The sequence below is a fragment of the Sturnira hondurensis genome, unplaced genomic scaffold (assembly GCF_014824575.4).
Source record: "Sturnira hondurensis isolate 20B ecotype Veracruz unplaced genomic scaffold, ASM1482457v3 Scaffold0014384, whole genome shotgun sequence".
Lineage (NCBI taxonomy): Eukaryota > Metazoa > Chordata > Mammalia > Chiroptera > Phyllostomidae > Sturnira > Sturnira hondurensis.
In genome coordinates, this window is record NW_028087015.1 from 18,049,408 (window position 1) to 18,069,798 (window position 20,391).

General features: G+C 47.8%; 1 protein-coding gene across 7 annotated transcripts in view; it reads left to right on the plus strand.

The window, feature by feature from the left end:
- Positions 1–20,391, plus strand: part of TRIO (trio Rho guanine nucleotide exchange factor) — a 328,151-nt gene that overhangs the window by 250,778 nt on the left and 56,982 nt on the right. For all 7 annotated transcript variants that reach the window (XM_037063022.1, XM_037063020.1, XM_037063018.1 and 4 more), the window contains one exon: positions 1,900–2,143. In XM_037063022.1, coding sequence (XP_036918917.1) covers positions 1,900–2,143 — 244 coding nt within the window. The remainder of the gene's footprint in view (positions 1–1,899; positions 2,144–20,391) is intronic.

Genomic DNA, 20,391 nt, shown 5'->3' on the forward strand with positions numbered 1-20,391 from the left:
GCCCAGCCGTCTGCTCTTCTGTCCCTTATCTTCTCTGCGCTGGTGTCCTTCAGGAAGACTGGGCACGTCTCAGGCTTCATACAGGCAGAGGTAGCTCCTGAAATCACAGGGAAAACCCGTGATTCACTTTGATTTTTCAAATGCAGTGCCGCCTTTTTCTTTTTCTTAAGAGCAGGTCAGTTTTGCCTTTTTTGCTTCATCAAATGTTTGACTACACAGCGCTGTGTGGGGTAGGCCTTTGGAGACGCTCTCCAGCAACTTCCTGGCACACACCCTGTGCCTGCATTGTTGGCACCGGGGGCTCAGCAGTGGTGGCTGAGACAGGCCCACTCTCTCCTCCCCAAGGACAGGGCGTGGGAAGTTCACAGAGGAGTAACACAAACTGCCCTCTCGTGCTGAGGGCAGTCATACACGTGGGCGTAATGCCCAGGGCACAGCTCATTTCAGACTTGAGACATAATTTGCTTATTTATAAAATGTTAATGGTGATCGATACAGGGGTGATGTCTATTGATGGGGAGCTCTAAGCAGAAAGGGTAGCGTGGAGCACACAGGACCCACCTCAGAAGGAAGACACGGTCGCGGGGCTGGGAAGCACGTGAGGAGAAGCTGTTAGCCATGCCGGCAAGGTGGGCTGGGACCTGGCTGCAGGAACCTTGAATCCTGTGCTAAGGAATTGGTATCTGAGGTTCTCAAACAAGAGGACAGCATACTTGCATGGGAAGGTCTCACTTTACGACGGGAACTGGGAGCTGTGCCACAATGGCCTAGAAGGCGAGCCTGGGACGCAGCAAGGAGGCCACTCAGGAATGTCCAGTCTGGGGGAAGACACAGGGCGCAGGCCAGAGAGAGTAAACGGTCATGGGAAGGCCATGCACCAGCCTTCCATGTGAGGTATCTTCTTTTCCTTTAATAACTTTAAAATATTTTATTTATTTATATTTAGTGAGAGGGGAAGAGAGAGAGAGAAACATCAGTGTGTGGTTACCTCTCACATGCCCCTACCCGGGTACCTGGCCCACTTCCCAGGCATGAGCCCTGACTGGGAATCGAACCAGCAACCTTCTGGTTAACAAGCCAGCACTCAACCCACTGACCCAGACCAGCCAGAGCTCTATTGTCTTTATGGAGTTTGCAGATGTGCTTCAGAGGGCCAAAGAGTTAATGGGGTTTTGATAGACAGAAAACAGGACTGAGCTTAGTGAGAGGAAAGCAGAAGGGACAGGGCTTTCAGACCAGAAAAGACGTGGCCTGTAGGAAATAAACCAGTGCCCACAGAACGCGTGAGCCATGGAGTGGGAAGAGAGCCTGGAAAGGGTTCGGGGACAGATGGCAGAGGGTCAGGAATGTCCTCTGAGCAGTACCCTGAAGGGTTTTAAAGAGAGAAAGGTGTCGCTCCGCCCTGTGTTGGGATCTTGAGCCCCACTGCCTTTCCGGTCTCCCTGCGACGTGTGTGAGAGCCCACAGGCTGACAGAGAGCTCGGAGCATTCAGATACCGGATTGGGAACAAAACTCCATCCCATTTTTTTCTACTCATTTCACAGTAATCACCCAGGGGCCCTCAAACCAAATTTTTATTAGTTTGCCCTAAGTTTTAAAATGAGTAGATAGCACTTATTGCGAGTAATGTCTCAGGTACAAGAGATTTGGATGCTCATATGAAAAATTGTATCAGATTCTTATAATGGAACACTCAGAAAAGCACAATCATACATAAGTATGTGACCCAAGGGAGAAAGAATTAAGAGACAGTGAAAGTGGAGAGCTGCCCCTCAGGTGGTTCTCACGGTTGCTGACCCAACTGTAGGACAGAAAGCAGAGTTCCCGGCCCAGTTCACAGCCTTGCCGCAGAAGTCCAGCGTCCCAGGCCCACTGACGTGTCCCCCCTCCCTCCCCAGCTCTCTGGCGGCTGCGAGCTGACAGTGGTGATCCACGACTTCACGGCCTGCAACAGCACTGAGCTGACCATCCGCCGTGGCCAGACTGTGGAGGTGTTGGAGCGGCCCCACGACAAGCCCGACTGGTGTCTGGTGCGCACCACCGACCGGTCGCCCGCGGCAGAGGGCCTGGTTCCCTGCGGCTCCCTGTGCATCGCCCACTCGAGAAGTAGTATGGAAATGGAGGGTATCTTCAACCACAAAGGTAGGAATCCGCAGGCCTGGATGGCAGGTGCATGTGGGAATGACACTGTTGCTTCTGTCCCTGCTTCTTTGCAACCTTGTGATAGGTATGACTCTTTGTCTCTCATGCTTCAGGCCATTATCGCTGTGCCTCTGGGCCATTTTAATCCAGCAGGAGCTAAAGTGGAAATGAGGATTTCACTTGTTACTCAGAAATAATGAATGATTGCTTCATTTCCCACGATGGTGTAATAGAATACTCGTTTAGTGACGGGGCAGGGGCCCATTCTTTTGGGGCCAGTGTCACTTACAAATGGGGAGCACAGAGAAGGCACTGTTCTCACCCAGGCGATGTTAAAAGCAGCATCTCCTTATCAGGTTTCCACATTGCAGGCTCTTTATTTTGTTAGTGTAAAATCCCAGAAAGTCAAGCGTGCAGGCCCTGAGAGTGCAACCACGCCGTCTTTATAGCTGTGCAGTGTCTGAGGACATCCCCAGCCCTCCTGGCTCCCTGAACGGACAGGGTTCAAAGCTGGGGCCCGAGAGAGGCTGCCGAGTCCAGCAGGGCTTGGCGTGGCTCGGTGTCGGCCCAGCCGCTGCAGCGTGATGAAAGATGGGTTTGGGAAGGAGAATGGAAATGACAGGGCGTGTGGACAAAACAGCACTCCACATTCTTCAGTCCCTCCTTAATTTTTGGTGTTTTATTTTGCCATTATGATGGACTTCTGGTATTATTCTGTAGTAGTTTCAGGTATATCTGCGGTGACTCCTTTAGGTAAAGGAAGCTGCAGCAGGACCGCTTTTCCGGGGGGTCTGGACAGACAGAAGCTGGGCTTCCAGGGGGAGCGTAAGTCTGATCTCCTGAATGCCCACTTGCAGCCCCTGGACAGGCGTGGCTGTGGAGACGCTCTGGACTGAGACGATCTGCCGGTGTGACATGCACACCTATTTCGAAATCTAGTTAGAAAAAAGAACATATAATTATCTTGTATCTGTTACACGTTAAATTGATAATACAGGGGTCTGGCACAAATAACGCCCCTTTCTTATTACATAAAAATCTTTTATTATCACAGAAATCATAGGCATGTGATTCTGTGGCATAGCATCACACTCGAGCAGACCGTGTGACATTGTAGGTGAAATGTTCAAATTGCTGTCCATCTCCCATGTGACAGTCACACACCCCCACCACACTCAGAGGCGTTACTTCTGCTGGACCCTGTGTACGTCATAGAGTGGGTTCAATACAATGTGTTATTAAAATTAATGTCACCTGTTTCTTTTTAGTGTAAGTTTTGGCTCCTAGAACACATTATACATGAGCTTGTGCTGTGTTTCTGTCGGACCATGCTGGTTTAATCTTAGTGGGAAGCTAATTTGAGGCCTCGAGCCTTTTCTAAGACACATCAGTCTGTAGCTTCTAAAACTGTGCGGGATGGGTAGGGTGTAAATACTTCGAACCGTGTTATGTCACAGTCTTAATTTTCTTGCAATACTAGACAAATGGCCAATTTTTCTAGATTTGGGGGCAGTATAATTTGTTTTCCCTTCCTGAGAGAGATCACCACAGTCTGCTGCATTTAAGTTCTTTTCTGTTAGTTTTGAAACATTGCAGTTGCCTGCTCCACTCATCACCTGTGCCCTCTTTACACACATCACAGCACGCCCCAGAGTCCATTCTCTGGCCATGGAGGGTCACTCACAGCCTCGAGCTCAGTGACACTGCACAGGACGCAACCCGATGAGCTCGTGTCCTTGGTTAAAGGCCCAACTGTGTTCCAGATCCCTTGTGGCCTAAATAGGACCTTATTGTCACCTTAGTAAGAAACTAGAAGAATTCAGCTATTATTTCTTCGGGAATCCAAAGAAAAAGACGGAATCTTCAGAGACTGGCTGAAAGCCAAGGTGTCCTCTTTCATTTCTGGCGAAGCTATCTGTTCAGAGCAGCATCGGACTTCCCCTAATGGGACACTGGAGGTCAAGTACAAGTCTGTGCTGGGTGGCCCAATAGCCCGCTGCCAGAGTGTTTCCTAAGTTACGTAATGCGCTTGAAGCCTTGGGTTTGAGTGGAAAATAAAGTCCGCTGTTTCTTTTCTAAAGCTGATCTTTTATACAAAGGAGCCCTGGTGAACTTAGCATGCTACAAAGAACACTGGTTCTGGAAGATTTCTTTTTCTGTGTGCCTGTCCACGGTGTGCTCTTTACTTCCTGGGGTTCGTAATTGCAGGCCAGCAGGGAGGAAAGAACTATGTATTTATCACACTTAGCTCTGCGCTGAAAACTTCTTATGGAGATTGTTGGGTTTCTTGCTTGTTTTTCAGTTGAAGTGCCATTTTGATGGCTGAGCCCTTTTTTCGTTGATAGTCTGTGACATTCTAGAAGAGTTACTCCTTGCCCCTCACAGACCCCTAATGCGCTATCTTTCCAAGAAGATGTTTCTTCATTGAGCATAACCTAATGTGAACTAACAACCAGTGAGTAGATAGGGACTCAAACCTTATCCGTTCTTTCCCCATTATTTTTCATATAATGCAAGGAGTCTGAAGACTGCCTGTTCCCCTGCAGTGTCAGGACGTAGATGGTGGATTTTGGGTGGGCGGTAAGTCCTACTTGGGACTCTTTGACAGGCCTCTCCGGAGCCTCCTGTCCATCGGCAAGTCCAGGCCAGCAGGCAGCCGCGACCAGCGTCCCCATCTCAGAGAAGAGGCCTTCATCAGATGGCCCGGACAGCAGGGGACGGGGATCTGACTTCATGGGTCCCTGCACACTGGCGGTGCCTGTTCCGTGAGTCTGCTTGGGCAATGTCTCATTTTGAGCCCCTGTTCATTTGGAGAGCCGTGCTGGGCTTGACGGGTACTGTGGTAAGGAGGTACACATGACCTCCTTTCTCACAGAACTTGATGTCTGTTACCATGTGGGTCTCCTCTATGCCAGGCAAGAGGTCTAGCCCTTCACACACTTCAAATCTGCTGTGCATTAGGGGGCTGTCTTTGTGTATTTGTCTCCAGCCACTTGCTGTTGGTCTCTAAAGATAGCTTCTTCAGGGCGTTTGATTCTCACCACTCTGGCCTTCCAGCAGGAGGAAGGAGCACATTTATTTATCTCTAGCTCTAGAGTTTTCTCAGCCTTATTGCCTCAGTATTTTCTAATAACTCTCCAGTCCAATCAACTTAAATTTCCGTACATTTCAAATGTAAAAAACATGCCTGCTAAGGTCTGATGTCCATTTCTTTGATTGTAAAATATTCTAAGCATTTGTAGTGTGACTGTGAATATGCAAATCAGCCAAGAAGCTCTCCGTGCTCAGTGGGAGCACAGCCCAGGGCCCCTCGGGGGCTTTGCAGCGTGGCTGGAAGTGGAAGTCTGTTGGACAAAGAGGATACGTGGAATTTGTGAGCGCTGGGCTTCTTTTATCATGCTCTGTGTCTCTGGGTGGTGTGGGCAAAGGATGAAAGTATAACTTGTTTTAAATGAACATGGAATGTACTTGTACAGTTCGTTTTTCAAGAAGTTATTTCTGCGTCTGAAACTAGGCTCCTGTGTGAACATCATTCCACTGAAAACCGCTGTCCTGTGTGTGGGCGAGGCCGGAATCGGAAGGTTGCTGTGGGGACGTCCCCGCAGACAGGCCGGCTTGGCGTGTCGCTCTGGTCTTGCTCCGGCAGCCATGCTCTCTTCTTCACAGCATCTTGTCACGAGTTAAGCAGACAGCCAGCACATTACAGTAGAGTAGGGGCGGGCAAATCCTTGTGCTCACGCAGTCTGATTTGTGTTTGTGGTTTGTGGTTTGTGCCATCTACCATCACAGCAGACTCTGGGGCCGGGGCCTGGAGCGTGGAGTCTGCGTCTGCCCCAGCGAGTCTCCCCTGCATCCGGACAGGGGAGCTCTGTTCCCCACCAGCCCCTGCGTTGGAGGCATTGGTTGACTCCTAGAGTAGGTACCCCATCATTATCTCTAATCTCGTAGTAAATCCAAGGGATTTTTGTTCCCTACTGTCTCAACTTGTATAACTTGTCACTTTTCTCTGTTTACTTAGTGTTGGTCACAAAAAGTAAACAGGGATATCAGAAACAGCTGTATTGCCAACAAGGGCGATTTAAAACATCGGCCTTTTTATTCTACCCTAGACTGAGTAACTCAGCTTTTCTCTTTTTCACAACTAAAGCTACCTACCATATGTAATAGTGTTAGCTCCATGGCTCATGACAATCCAACAGGCTTACCTAGGGCAGTCCACGGGGCACTGTGTGGGGGGCAGTGCCAGAGTTGGTAGTGACGGGCATGGAGGGCACTCAGTAACAGTGGGGTTGTCTGCAGGAACCTAGACAAAGTAGTGCTGCGTGCGTTCTGCAGGGCATGTGTCTGAGTGCACAGAGGCAGCCATCTGGCTGTCTTCTCTGTTTTTAAGGGTAAGACCGGGGTCCATCATTGGTGTTCAGGTGGTCGTTCCAGAGTGCTCACACCAGCTCATTGCACCCGAAAAACCGCCTTGTGACTGTCATGACACTGCCTGTCATTCACCTGGACTGGTGCAGTTTGAGCTGAATTTGAAAAGTCACTTTCTTCCCCCACTGAATTCATTTCTGCTCACCTACAGGCTTTAAGAGAAGCCCTCTGAGTGTATGGCTGGAGCTTTCAGAGAGGCCATGTGTTGAAATCACAAGGCCTGTGCTTCTTGTCGGGAGGACCTGAGTCCTGAGACCATGCCCTTCTTGGGCGACACTGCAGCTCCAGGCCGGAGGTTGGAGGGCGGTTGACGCTCTCTGAGGCCCTTGCCAGCTCTGACGGTCTAAGTTGATATTTCTTAAGAGGCCTCTCTGAGTAAAGGCGGGTTCCAAACCTCTCCCTTTTCCTTTTGCTAACCCACAGTGAGGTGGCAGGTTCTGTGATACTAGTTCTTCTTACTAGTTCTTTGATATATTTAGAAAAAGAATACCCACTTACCAACCTTCCTAGCTGAAAGCTCCAAAGTTTTTTCTTCTTTGGATAGTGTATAGCCCAGTACTTGCATTTTGTTTTGAAGAAGTCACAAAACATGGTTTTTTCACCCTGAATTCTTCATGAAAAAACAAGGGAACAAAAATAAAACCTCTTGCTCATTGGCTCTCGCGCCTCTACACCAAGGGGCTTTAACTCAGCACCTACAGTCACAGCAAAACTGAACCAGAAGCAGGTCTCCGCCTTGGCCAGACTGGCTGCGTTCTAAAAGAGAGGACCCAGGACTTGTCTTTCATAAATCAGCGATATGTGGTTGTGATCAATAAAATGGTATCTTCTTTAACTTAAAATTAGGAAAGAGATATTCTCATGAGAAGGGACCGGAAATGCAGGGTTCCCTCTGGGCCCCGGCCTGGGCTGCCTTCATGCCCCTCTCTCTGAAGTCTCTACCAGGGTTTTCGTGTCCGTCCTCCTCTGTCCACACGAATACCCGACTCCGACAGGACTGTCTTACCCCGTCTTTAAACCAGTAATACTTACATTTCCTCTGCTGGCACCTCTCCAAAAGTAGAATGGCCCCATTTTTTCATCCAGAAAATGGCAACACACTTGAGGCCCTCTTCACTGCCCACCATATTTTTTTCTAATTGTGGTCAAGTACACAAAACATAAAATTTACCAACTTAGCTATTTTTAAGTGTGTAAGTGGCACTAAGTACGTTCACGTTGCTGTGCTCCCATCAGGCGCTACCTTTTCCCAGGTAGCGCCTCTGTCCCCACTGAACATGGACTCCTCAGCCCCCCGCCCCCGGGTGTTCGCCCCTCTGCTTTCTGTTTGTGGGTTCGGCCACTGTAGGAACCTCACGTGAGTAGAATCATACAGTGTTTCTCTTTTCATGACTGCCTTATTTCACTTTGCATAATATCTTCAAGGTGCATCCACATTGTGGAATGTCCTTTTTTAAGGCCAAATAATATTCCATCATGCGTAGAGAACACATTTTGTTTGTCCATTTAGCTGTTGATGGCCTCTGGAGTCGCTTTCGCCTTCTGGCTACTGTAAATAATGCTGCTCTGAACATGGGCGGTAAATCCCTCTTCAGGTCCCTGCTTTCAGTGTTTGGGAAATACACCTGAAAGTGAAATTGCTGGATAATTCCACTTCTTTCATTTTTTAGGGTGCCCACATTTTTTGTTACCATTATCTAAATGATGCATTTCCAACATATTCTTTTTTTCCAACACCACCATCACCTCTCGCCCCCCAGGTCTCCCAGCTTCACTCCTTACCCCCCTCACTGTGACTAAAAGACAAAGCTAGTTATACAGGCTCTTGCTTCAGTTCCCTCCAGATTGCTGTTGGTCACAGACTAAAACTGCAGATTCCTAACATGTCCTACAAGGCCTGCACCTCACATGTGTGTATGCAGGTATGCACATGCATACATACATGTGTGCACACAACCTCTCTCACCCCTCACTTTAGTCCATTGAGTAATGGAGGCTTTTTTCCATCGTCCCTCACCCCTACCAGACATTCTCTGTCACTTCTCACCATATAAGTAAAAATGAAAAGTCCTAACGGAAAAAAATTAATTTAGCTGGTCTGTGGTGGAGAAGGGGGCACGGAATAAATCCCGGTGCAGATAGTGAGTATGTCAGCAGAATGCCCGACACCAGGCTAACCTGAGAGGGGCAGTCCCAGCGAGATGAGCTGCAGGGGCCACTGAAGACCACGTGGGAACTCACTGAAATTACTCTGAAGCAGATTTTAGTAAGAGGGGTGGGTGCAGATATAGTGCAGGCTTAGAAATGAGGTGGATGAAATACAAATCGCGCCGGTTTAAACGACGGGACTGATGAGGGGCAGCGAACCTCCTTGTGCAGCCAGCACTGAGGGAATGAACTCAGGGCCCCGGGGGCTCTAAGTGAGGCCTGTCATGGCGGGGGGAGGGGAGGGGAGGGGAGGGGAGGGGGAGCTGCAGCTGGGGCCCTGTCTGCAGCCAGGGTGCTGGTGGGCAGATGAGAGCAGCTCGTTGTGGTCCACTTTGCCAAACTCCATTCGGTTTGACTTTAAAGATACACGCTTTGTATAGAGATATTCCCTGGGCCGTTACTATTTACACCGAGGGTTACTCCTCAGAGTCACTTGTCATTTCTTAAAATGAACGAAAGTGCAGGGAGGATGTAAGCTCCCCCTCTGTTCTCAAGGTAACCACTGTGAGAGTGTAAAACTAAGAAGAGGTTCCCTCGTGAGCCCGTCATCTCCCTCCGGGGCTGTCGTCCTCCCCTCCCCCTTTCTTCAGCCTTCCTGTGTAAGCTGCTGGGCCCTGTGAGCTTGTGGCTCCACCTGTTTGCCTGGGGCCACCCTGCGCTGCCCACTCCAGGGCTTTTGGGGTGGGCCAGTCTCTCCCTTCAGCTCCCTGGCCCTTGATCACAGAGTCATACCGATGAGACCAGGTGATGGGGCATTACTAGACCTTTTCAGGTGATGGAAGGTCAGGTCTCAGAAGGTTACAGGGGGCGTCCTGTCCCCGGAACCCCACACCTGGGCCTCGCCACCCGTGTTCCCAGCCTGTTCCCTTCGTCAGGGCTCAGCTGGCCCCCAGCTCAGAGGACTTCAGAGTTGCTTCCCTGCGTCGAGTGCATGCAGTCACCGAGATGCTGCGCCCCATCCAGCCACCTTCCCGGTTCCTGGCACAACGACAGCTCGGGCCAGTCCAGCGACAGAGGGCCATGGCCTCTGCCTGTGCTCGCCATGCCCCGACCTCTGACATCACCACCACCCAGAAAAGCAGCAGGTCTCTGAGACCGAGGGGTTTCTCTGCCTTCTCCAGAAATCCATGTGACCAAACACAGAGTTCCCTGTCCCGAGTCTGTTTAGTGCCAATGTCATCTTTGCCAGACTGTGACCTGCTCTAGCCCAAAGGTGAATCAAGTCTCCTACCTCATAACTGGTGATGACTTTGCAGTGACCTAATCAGTTTTTTAAAAATGTAGGGCATTCGAAAGACTTCAATGACATTCAAAAAATGTGGTTGACTGTATTGTGGTTCTGGCCTACTCATGATGCCAGATTGCCCCTCTCAACCAGAAAACACACCTCGGCACACGCATGCACAGACATTTCAAACCTGCATGTGCCCACACCTTCTTTTTAAAATACACATAATGGAAGATCTAAACATGTTTTTAATTAGCCTGTTTAGAGCAATTTTTAGTCTCTTTGACCAGCTGCTAATATAAGTCCCCGTGGGAAACAACACTGAGAAAATGGAGTTGCACCAAGAACAAAGACATCGTCCCCCCTGCGGACTGTGGCTCCAGGCGAGGCGATCGGCCCGAGCCCCATGATTACTGAGCGTGTTGTGCGCAGTGTGTAATTATGGGGCCGCAGAAGCAGGCCGTCACTCTGCCGAAAGCTCCACAGTGGAGGTATTTTCCTGTTCCAACTGTACATTAAAGTGTTTATTAAAACAGAAGAAAACCACAACCAGGTATTGACACTGTCCATATTAGATGATCACAAAATTATATAGGTGGAAAGTCATAAACAATGAGAAAACTGCCTTCTCACACCCGGCTTGAAATGGCTGTGACAAGTGTTTCGGAAGACCTGTAATCAGGGAAGACATCACCAGGGGTAACAGAAGCCTGCCCTGCCCAGGGCGGCTCGTGGCCGGGCCAGGCTCATTCCAGGTGCAGGGCAGGGGCGTCCACTTCCTCTCTTTCCATGGACTCTTACTTTTCAACTGGATCCTCTCTGACATTCAGATTTATCAGACTTTGCTATTGAGACGTACTGGGGATTCACTTTTAAATTTCTTCATTCTAATTAGCTGTGAAATTACAAAGGGATGATGTATTTGCTAAGGGCATGCTGGAGAGTTCAGGTGCTGGTTTGCATTAAGTATTTGGAAAATGGGTAAGTGCTGTCCAAGGAGGAAATGATGCTGTGTTCACCTGAGTCGGTCTGCGCTCGCTTCGTGGTGTGGTAGGTTGCGCTCTGGCAAAACAGCCCCTAAGAAGCGTGCGCCTGGCAAACCAAGGTGTGCTTTAGCTTTTGCCTCCGGTCCCTCCTTGCAGGGAAGGATGGGAAGATGTTGTGTTTTGTGTTTCTAGAGCAAGCTTTCCCATAAAGACCTAGAATTTTTTTCAGTCCGACTGTCAATCCTCATAGCTGAGTGAAACTGCAATGAGAAGGGACAGTGCCATCAAAGATTCCGGCTCATTCTGAACAGTGGGCCCTAAGGGATTTGAATCACACGCCCTGATCAGATCTGACGAAGGCTATGGGGTCCTCTTCCCAGAACAACACACGTAGGTAAAAGACTTCTGCATATAATTGCTGAGACGACTTTTGTAAAGAAGAAAAGAGAACCCAGACTTCAAAACTTCGTTTCTAAGGAAAGGTAGAAACTGAAGTCATCCCCACAGTCCCACCTGCTGGGTGTCATCAGCTGTCTTTATTCATTTCTAATTCCTGCCTCTGGTGGGACTTTGTTAGACAAATCCAAACATACTCATTCTTCCCTCCATTTTCTTACATAAAAATCAGGGTATTATTTAGCCCCTGCTTTTTCTTTTCCACTTGGTCACACCTTTTAGAAAGGACTCCGTGCCAGTGCAGAGACCTGCCTCACTCTCTGTCACAGAGGGACAGCACTTCCAGTGCGCACACGGTGCGGGCTACCAACCGCAGGGCACACAGTGCCACCGTGGACTACCAGGCAGCAGTGCTCCATCCGCGTTCAGGTGCGTCTGTCAGATGGAATTCCAGACCGGAGTGGATGAGATGAGGGTGAATGCATTTATAGAGAACAGACTTCTGAAGAAGAATCACCAGGGTCATAAATTAACTACATCAGAAAAGTAAACATGCTATAGAATGGCATTTGCTTTCATATATTTTGCTGCATATATCTTAACGATGTTTGAGCTGTACCAAACCCCTTGAATTCTCAATTTCATTTTACCCACTTAGGGAAAAAACTGTCCCCTTTGGACAAGGTTATGCTTTAAATTAAAATTATTCATATAAATTAAATCACGAGTCTCAGTGTGGCTTCCTTGAGGTGAGACTTTGGTGGCCATTTTCCCATGGAGCTCTCTACCAGGAGCATTCAGTGAGATAGTGATGTAGATCATGTTCCACCAATCCCTGCATTTTTATTATAGATTCTGTTAAAGGGCTGCAAAGTGGCAGTGTGCCGCCAAAGGGGATGATTTCCGAAGAACCACTGACTTCCCTCGGGTGGGTAAAAACAGCTTCGGCGGCACCCCGCCTTTGCCTCCCGTGCAGGCAAAGCTGCCTGTGAGCCCAAACCACAGCGTCTCCGTAGCAAACACATTCCCGAGACAGTGCTGTCTGTGGTTTCTCTGGTGGGCCTGTAAGTCTCCATGTAGCCTGAGTACTTTCTGAAGGGTTCGTGTTCATAAGGATTCTTATCGTAACACTTTACAGCAAATGTTTAAAAAATACTCTTTTTCTAGCCCACCCTAGTCTTAACTTCCTTCTTTACTGATACCATGGAAGGATTTGGGAGGGGTCAGCAGAGGGAGATGGAGGTTTGGAGGCCCTTCAGAGGGTTAAGGAGGCTGACCTTTGAACTCTGACCCCCATAGCCAGCTTTGTGTAGAAGAGTTCTTCCTGGCTGCCATTTCTGGTGTTCTGAATGGTGTTCCAGAGTGGCCACCCTGGAAACTCGTGAGACGCTTCAGTGCCTGAGTGGTCCAGGCGCAGCCTAGTGTGGTCTGAGCCTGCAGCAGTGGGGATGCCGTGGGCAGCTGGGGGGTTGCACAGGGCCGCCGTTCGAGGGGACAGTCTTTTCCCCGGAATCCCCTATCCAAGCACAGGATGTGTGTTTATTGTTCGAAGGGCCTTTTCAAACACTGAGGAGGACAGGAAGCAGGCTCACCCGCCTTGACCACATCGCAAGGAAGCTCTGGAATTCCATATTACATCTAATTGTAATGTAGTCCTTTGTGTTTGAGTCCATCCTTTCCCTCCCCCATTCCTTTTTCAGACTCTGTAGAACTTTGAATTTACTAGAAGGAAAGGATATTTTAATATTCTGTTCTGTTCTTAGAGATGGATTGGTATCCTGCTGTCTCAAAAGCAATTGGACCATTTCAGTCCTGGATTGTGGAACAGACTTAGCAGAGGAGGGAAAGGGGGCGTGTCAGTCAGCTCAGGCTTCCACAGCAAAATACCACAGGCTCCGTGGCTTCAGCAACAGACGCTTATGTTTGCATAGTTCTGGAAGCTGGAAATCTAAGATGGAGGTGCCGGCAGGTTTGGTTTCTCCTGAAGCCTCTCTTCTTGGCCTGCAGACAGCCACCTTCTTGCTGTGTCCTCCCTCATGGGGACTTTGCTCTTGGTGCACGCCTGTGTGTCTCTGTCTACATTTCCTGTACCTGGTAGGGCTTGCTCCGTTAGATCGGGACCCACCCCAACAGCTTCCTTGTAACTTGGTGCCCTCTTTAAAGACCCTACACAGTTCCATTCTGACATGCTGAGCATTAGGACCTCAACATACAAATCTGGGGGGAACAGTTGGCCCGCGCCAAGGGGACTGTTGGATCCTTAGAAAATGAATAGTAACAACAGACAGGGTGTGTTGGGGGCTTGCAGTGAGCCCGGCACTGTGCTGCTTTTGTCTACTTTTTAATCCTCAGGGCCTCCCAGAGAAGTCTACGGGAAGCGGAGGCACCGAAATTAACTCGACCAAGCTTAGCAGGTGATGGAGAGTGGGATTTTAAAAGTGGCAGTGAGACTTCAGAGCTCAAGTCCCTAACCACTGACCACCCTGCACCGCATACCAGTGGGAAGGAAAGTTGGGTGCAGGGTGGAAGCTGTAGCCTCAAGAGATACTCAGTTGCTCAGGCCTCGCCGTTTGCGGAGCAGCTAATTCCAGCAGCCAGTCTCCAAAGCCTCCAGGCGAGACTGTGGCTTTCCTAGAGCCTCGTCCATTCCTGAGGGGCCACAGCCCCCAGCGCTCCTTTGCTCTGACGGGTGATCCATTTCCAGCTTCTTTTCCTTTTTTTTTTTGTATATGCTATTACAGATGTCCCGTTTTTCCCTCTTCACCTTCCTCCACCCAGCCCATCCCTAACTCCCACAGTCAACCCCCACGCCTTTGTCCGTGTCTGTGGGTCCTTCATGCATGTTCTTTGACCAGTCCCTTCCACCTTCTTTCATTCAGTCCCTATTTCCTCCCGCCCTCATGACAACTGTCAGTCCGTTGCATGATTCCATGCCTCAATTTTCTTCTGACTTGAATTATGATATGACAGTTCCAACAGCCTTCTAGCACCCAGAGAAGTCCCCTTACTGGAAATCTGTTCTTTTCCCTCCTGTGAGCTACTTCTCTGTTCTCCCTCCTCTAGTTCAGCCCAGAACTTGAGTCACAGTGGGCTTGTTGTGAGGCAATGAACAGAAGAACCAGTCTCAAAGTAAAAACAATTTTGTTAAACCATTCGCATCCCAGAGAGGGTTTCGCTCCACAACCCATATTCTTTGCCCACCCCCCAAAAGTAATTAAAACCATCTGCGTGGTCGCCACAGTGCTTCCTGGAAAGACCTGGGGAACGAGACTTCCTGTCAGGTCTTCCGCCTGACCTCTCCCTGAGTGAGAGGTGGCCCATGTCACTCACTCTCTGAGGTCAGACAGAATGGGGACATCGCAAGCTCCTTTTGGCTCTCGGGTGGTGACATTGCTCTAATCTTTTGAACACTGTTGTTTCTGTTATTTTCTTAGGGAACACGTTTGGAGGTTAGCATCTCATATTGCCATTCTGCAAGTCGTGCTCGGTGCTGATGCAAACAGAGAAGGTCACATACCGAGTTAAAGTGCGGGGTAAAAAAGGCATATTTGAATGTTTGTTTTGTTAAAGAAAGAGAAAAACTCACATCATTGCTTGTGAAAAGATAGTAAGTAAAGCCATGAAAAGGAGCCTATCGGGTTTTTGGCACCCAGATGAAGTGGTTGAATGCCCAATAAAGGTGCTTTTGTGGATTGGCCACTGTGCTGGAAAGCAGCAGGAAATAATGTGCTGAATGGAGCCCTAAGAAGCAGGATTTAGTCATCCAGCCCCTTCCCTCCAGAGCGGGAGGTGTTATCTGCGGGGTAAGGAACTGCACAAAACGTCCTCTAAACAGGAGTATCTTTGTGCGTGGGGCCTGAGAAACACGATCCAGCTGGTGCAGCTGTGCGGAGGCTGGCGCTTCGGACATGCTGGGCATGAAGGAAATGTGGGGGGAGAAAACCCGGGCTGGGGGGCTGGATGGAAACCCGGGGGGAGTCCCTGTGCTGATGAAGCCCCAGGGCTCTCCCAGGTCCCATCCCCAACCACAGACACTCTCTGCTGTGCATGGCAGGGGCGTCAGCACCCGCTTCAGGATGGACCAGTGACCACGTTATCAGTATTACAGATGTTTCAGGTCTCAAGTCATCATCACTGATTTTTAGAGGAAGTTATAAGTAATATTTCTAATAGTTACATCGTTTGAGTCGCAATTATAAAATGTAGGTGGCACTGTTTGTGTGTGTCTTGTGTGTGTAAGATTTTGGGGACCTTTTCATCCTGGCATCAGCTGCCTGATGATTAGTGCTCGTTTCCACCTCAGAGTGTGCTGTCACCTTAGTGGAAAGACTCAGGCTCCTTTGGCTCATCTGAATTTTAGTTTTACAGGTAGCTTTCCTTCAAGTATATTTTTACTCCTGATTTTGAAAGAATCATTTGTATATGGACCTGTTTCGCTGGATTTTTTTTTCTGAGATCTTCATTGGCAAAAATGACCTTGTCTCATTTTTTATGAGCAGATAAATAACAGGCCCTTGAACGTTGATGTTTTCATTTTAAACATTTGAGGCATAATTAGCATAAAAGAAGATTCTATGAAAAGTGGTTTTGGGGGAGTGTTAATTTTGACCAGAAGAATTTCTTTCAGCCAATCTAAATAAAAACGCCTTTATTTTCATGGGAATGCAATTAGCTGTTATAATTTTGTCTTATAAATATGCGGGCAAATAATGGTTTTATATTCCTACAGTGTATTTTTTCAGTCAGTCACACATCCCTTTATTCACAGGTAATTAATTTACCTAGTACATTTCTCTTGGCACAAAACTTCTCCTCTGACTTTGCCTATTTTTCTCTGTTGACGCTTTTTATAGTTTTGATTTCTTTAGCAATTTTCATCCATATAACATAATGCTCAATATTTTTATTTTTCAAAAATAAAAATTGTTATATAACCTTGTTTTAATATAATCTTAGATGTACAGAAAAGTTGCAAAACGAGCCCAGAGAATTCCTCTCCCTGCTCCCCACCCGCTGCCCTGCCAAGCCCCCTTGGTGTTACCTGTCACATGACCCTGGTTTCGTGATGAAACCCAGGACACCAGCCCTGCTGAGCCCCACTAACCAAGCCAGACCTTGTTTCGGATTTTGCTTTAATGTCTTTTTTCTGGCTCAAGACCCAATCCAGGACCCACATTGCGTTTGGTGTTCTTCAAGCTGACATAGTTCCAACATCTTTCTTGTGTATTTGTTTTTCATGACCTTGACACTTTTGAGGTCTTTCTGATCTTTTATTTTGTTAGGTGTTTCCTAGTTTGGGTTTATCCGATACTTCTTTTGATTAAGTGGAATTCATGCATTTTGGGCAAGAATACCACAAAAGTGATGGGACTTCTCGGCCTCATTCCAGGGGCACGAGAGGGCCTGGTATGTCACACTGCTGGCAGTGGTTAAAGCAGTGTCTGCGGCATTTCCGCTGTGAAGTTCCTGTTTCTCTCTTTGTGGTCAGTAAGTGCCTTGTGGGAGATACTTAGATGCAGGTACTGTTATCGTGCCTTGACCTCCTCAGGTCATCATGCCGCATGCTTCTTACCTGCAACAGATTTTACCGTGGTGGTTGCCTGCCGGCGGTCCTGTGTTCCTCGTTTCTTTTAAATGAATTAACTGGATCTCTGCAGGGAAGAGGGCTCCCTCTGCGTCCTTTGTTCATTCAATGATTTATATCAGTATGGGGTCATGGGTACTTACTGTATTCTGTGGGTCATAAGCCAATACTGTCATTCTTTGTTTTATTGCTCAAATTGTTCTGCCTCTGTCTGTCAGGAGCTCTTTCAGGCTGGCCTCTGTGACTTTGGACACATCCTCATCATTTTTGGAGCACTTCCTTGCTTTCTGTCAACACAGGCTGCTCCTGACTCTCCTGGGTTTTCTTTGCTAAAGTCCTGGGTCCATCATTTCTCCCGGATGCCTTGGTTCCTTTATTGGAGAGTAGAATTAAAAAACAAAACCTGGTGCTAGGTGTGCTTGTTGCTATGTGGTGTCATGACTGGCCGGTCTTCTCAGCAGACAGGTATGTGAACACATGTCTCTACTCATACAAGAGTATGAGTTTGTGAAGAGTTTCTTCACAAACTCCACTCTTTTAATTTTTGCGTTGCATATCTCCTATTCTGCCAAGTGCCTAAATGTTTGTTCTTAACCCACCTTCTTTAATCAGTGTTTGTGTCTTCTTTCATTGCCTANTCCTTGCTTTCTGTCAACACAGGCTGCTCCTGACTCTCCTGGGTTTTCTTTGCTAAAGTCCTGGGTCCATCATTTCTCCCGGATGCCTTGGTTCCTTTATTGGAGAGTAGAATTAAAAAACAAAACCTGGTGCTAGGTGTGCTTGTTGCTATGTGGTGTCATGACTGGCCGGTCTTCTCAGCAGACAGGTATGTGAACACATGTCTCTATTCATACACTAGCTCCCCTCTCTGTCTCTGTGTATGTGATGTTAGTAAGCCTATGTCCTGCCATCAAATGAAAACATCAAAAACATAGAAAAATACTGAATGATGAATGGAGTTTCTTCACAAACTCCACTCTTTTAATTTTTGCATTGCATATCTCCTATTCTGCCAAGTGCCTAAATGTTTGTTCTTAACCCACCTTCTTTAATCAGTGTTTGTGTCTTCTTTCATTACCTAGGTCACCTGCGCCTTTTCTAGACTGATCTCACTGCTCCGTTCCTTTCCTGGGTCCTGGTCATTTAAATCTCAGACTGTTGTTGTTTCCTGACCACCTCTCCTACTTGATGATATTCTCACACTGCAGATACACTGGTCCCCCTCATGCTGGAGCTTCTTGGCGACTTCCGATCTTCTTTCTGGTTATGTCGTCTCTTAAACCTTCTTCCTGTTAACTGAAGTCACCGGCCCCCATTCTCACCCCTCCTTCCCACCCCTCCTTCTCCTTCCCACCCCTCCTGGCCACGGTTCCCACCAAGTTTTCCTTCCCACAGTCTGCCGAGGTCACCCTTGGGTCTTTCTCACTTGAACTTGGTTCAGTCTCTTAGAACAAATTCCCAGTCATACCACCAAGGGACGCTTTGCCATTTGCTGGAACTTTCTCCCTTTCCCCTTTTTCCTCCGCTCCTTGCTCGTCTCCTTCCCTCAGTGACTCTTGGTTCCGTGGTTGTCGGCCGGTGGGTTAGAGTACCAGTCCGTCCAGGTCAGGATCGCGTGGTACCTTGATGCAGTTTGTGTTTACTTGCTTTGTGAAGTGCGTGTTACATGGTGAACACTGTGGTCTCACACTGCGTGATTGGAGAGAAGGGGGTGAGAAAAGCTTCCTTCGGACTCCCACTGTGCTCCGTCGCTCTGACAGATGTGAACTTGAAATTGCAGAGAGCTGTCACTGGAGAAATTCCCCACATATCTTGGCCAAAACATTTTACTCATTTTAAAGCATCGGTCCCTTCCTTTTTAGGAGGGAACATATATTACACATGAAATAATTAATTTTCCTGACAACTCTTTTTTTTAAATTTTTAATTAATGGCCCTGGCTTGGCAGTCTGTGTTTTTGGAAGGGGTCAAAGTAAAATATTTAATAAATGTTGTAGTAAATGAAACCTTAGAATGTCAATTAACTTGATTTCCTTTAGGACATAATTTTTACTGCTTTTTTTTCCAACAAGAAAGATTATTTGTTTGGTAATTAAGTTTTCTTTTCTTGCATAAAAAGTGCTCTGTGCAGAATTCCCCCTCTTGCTTGGCCGTGGCCGAGGCACGCCGTCTGGCTCTGTCACAGGACCATTCGTAGGGAGAAGCCACCTGCGGCTTTGCTCTTGGTCTTTTAAGAAGAATAAGAGACCTCCATGCCCGAGTGGCTCAGTTGATTGGTGCGTTGTCCCATACACCAAAAGGTTGCAGTTCAATACCCAACTAGAAATCTATGCTATCTTCACATTTTTCTGTTTGAGAATTTTTTTGAAATTTACTTTGCAAGAGGGGATAGAGTGAGAACCCAAGTTTAACTTTTTTTTTCTTTTTGCCCTTTTTTAATCCTCACGCAAGGACATGCTTATTGATTTTAGAGAGGAGGGAAGAGAGAAAAAGAAACATCAGTGTGAGAGAGAAACGTGATCAGTTGCCTTTTGTACATGCCCCAACTGGGGATGAAGCCCTCGACCCAGGCATGTGCCCTGACCAGAAATCGAACCCGTGACCTTTAGGTTTGCGGAACAACACTCAACCAACTGAGCCACACTGTCCAGGGCTGACTTTTTGTTTTAACTAAGGTACTAAAAAAGACAACATTTTTCTTAACACAGCAATAATGCAACACCTAATTGTTTATACAACCAGGTTATAAAGCAGAAATGAGAAGAATTATTAAAAAACTGGAAGAGGTAGCACATGACCCCACTAAGGCGGGTGCAGGCTTCAGCAAATAACACCCACTCTGAAAACGTTTAGGTCACCGAGGGCCCTTCCCGGTTTCAGATACGTGAAGAACATCGTGGGTGCCTGCCTCACAGCAGGAGGTGGGCCATCACAGTGTAGGTTGAAGAACGCAGGGTGTGCTTCTTGAGTTGATGGGAAACAAGAGCGTGTAGAACTCACCGCAGAGGGTGGAAAGTCAGACTCCGTGGCTGTGAAACTGTGGATATTCTCTGAGTCATTGTGCAGTGTGAGACAAGGGAGAGAACACATGGAAACTTTCAAATAAAGAGCAAGAACTTATGTCAGCTAAAGAAACTATCCAATTTCCCTAAAGGACAAAAATGAGCCTTTAAGATGCCTTACTAAAAATGCCTTTGCAAGTCACAAATAAGTGTATTTATTTTCACTTGTATGGCTGCTGCTTGTAAGGACGAATGAAGATGTGTTTCTAATAAATTAGTGAGGAGTGGCATTGTAGCACAGTGATGTAACCAGTTTCTCTTTGCTATCAAGTCACATCAGGAGGCACTGTTTGTTGTATGTCTCAGAGAAGACCTCCATCCAAACACTCACAAAGCCCAAGTCAGAAAGTCTGGCG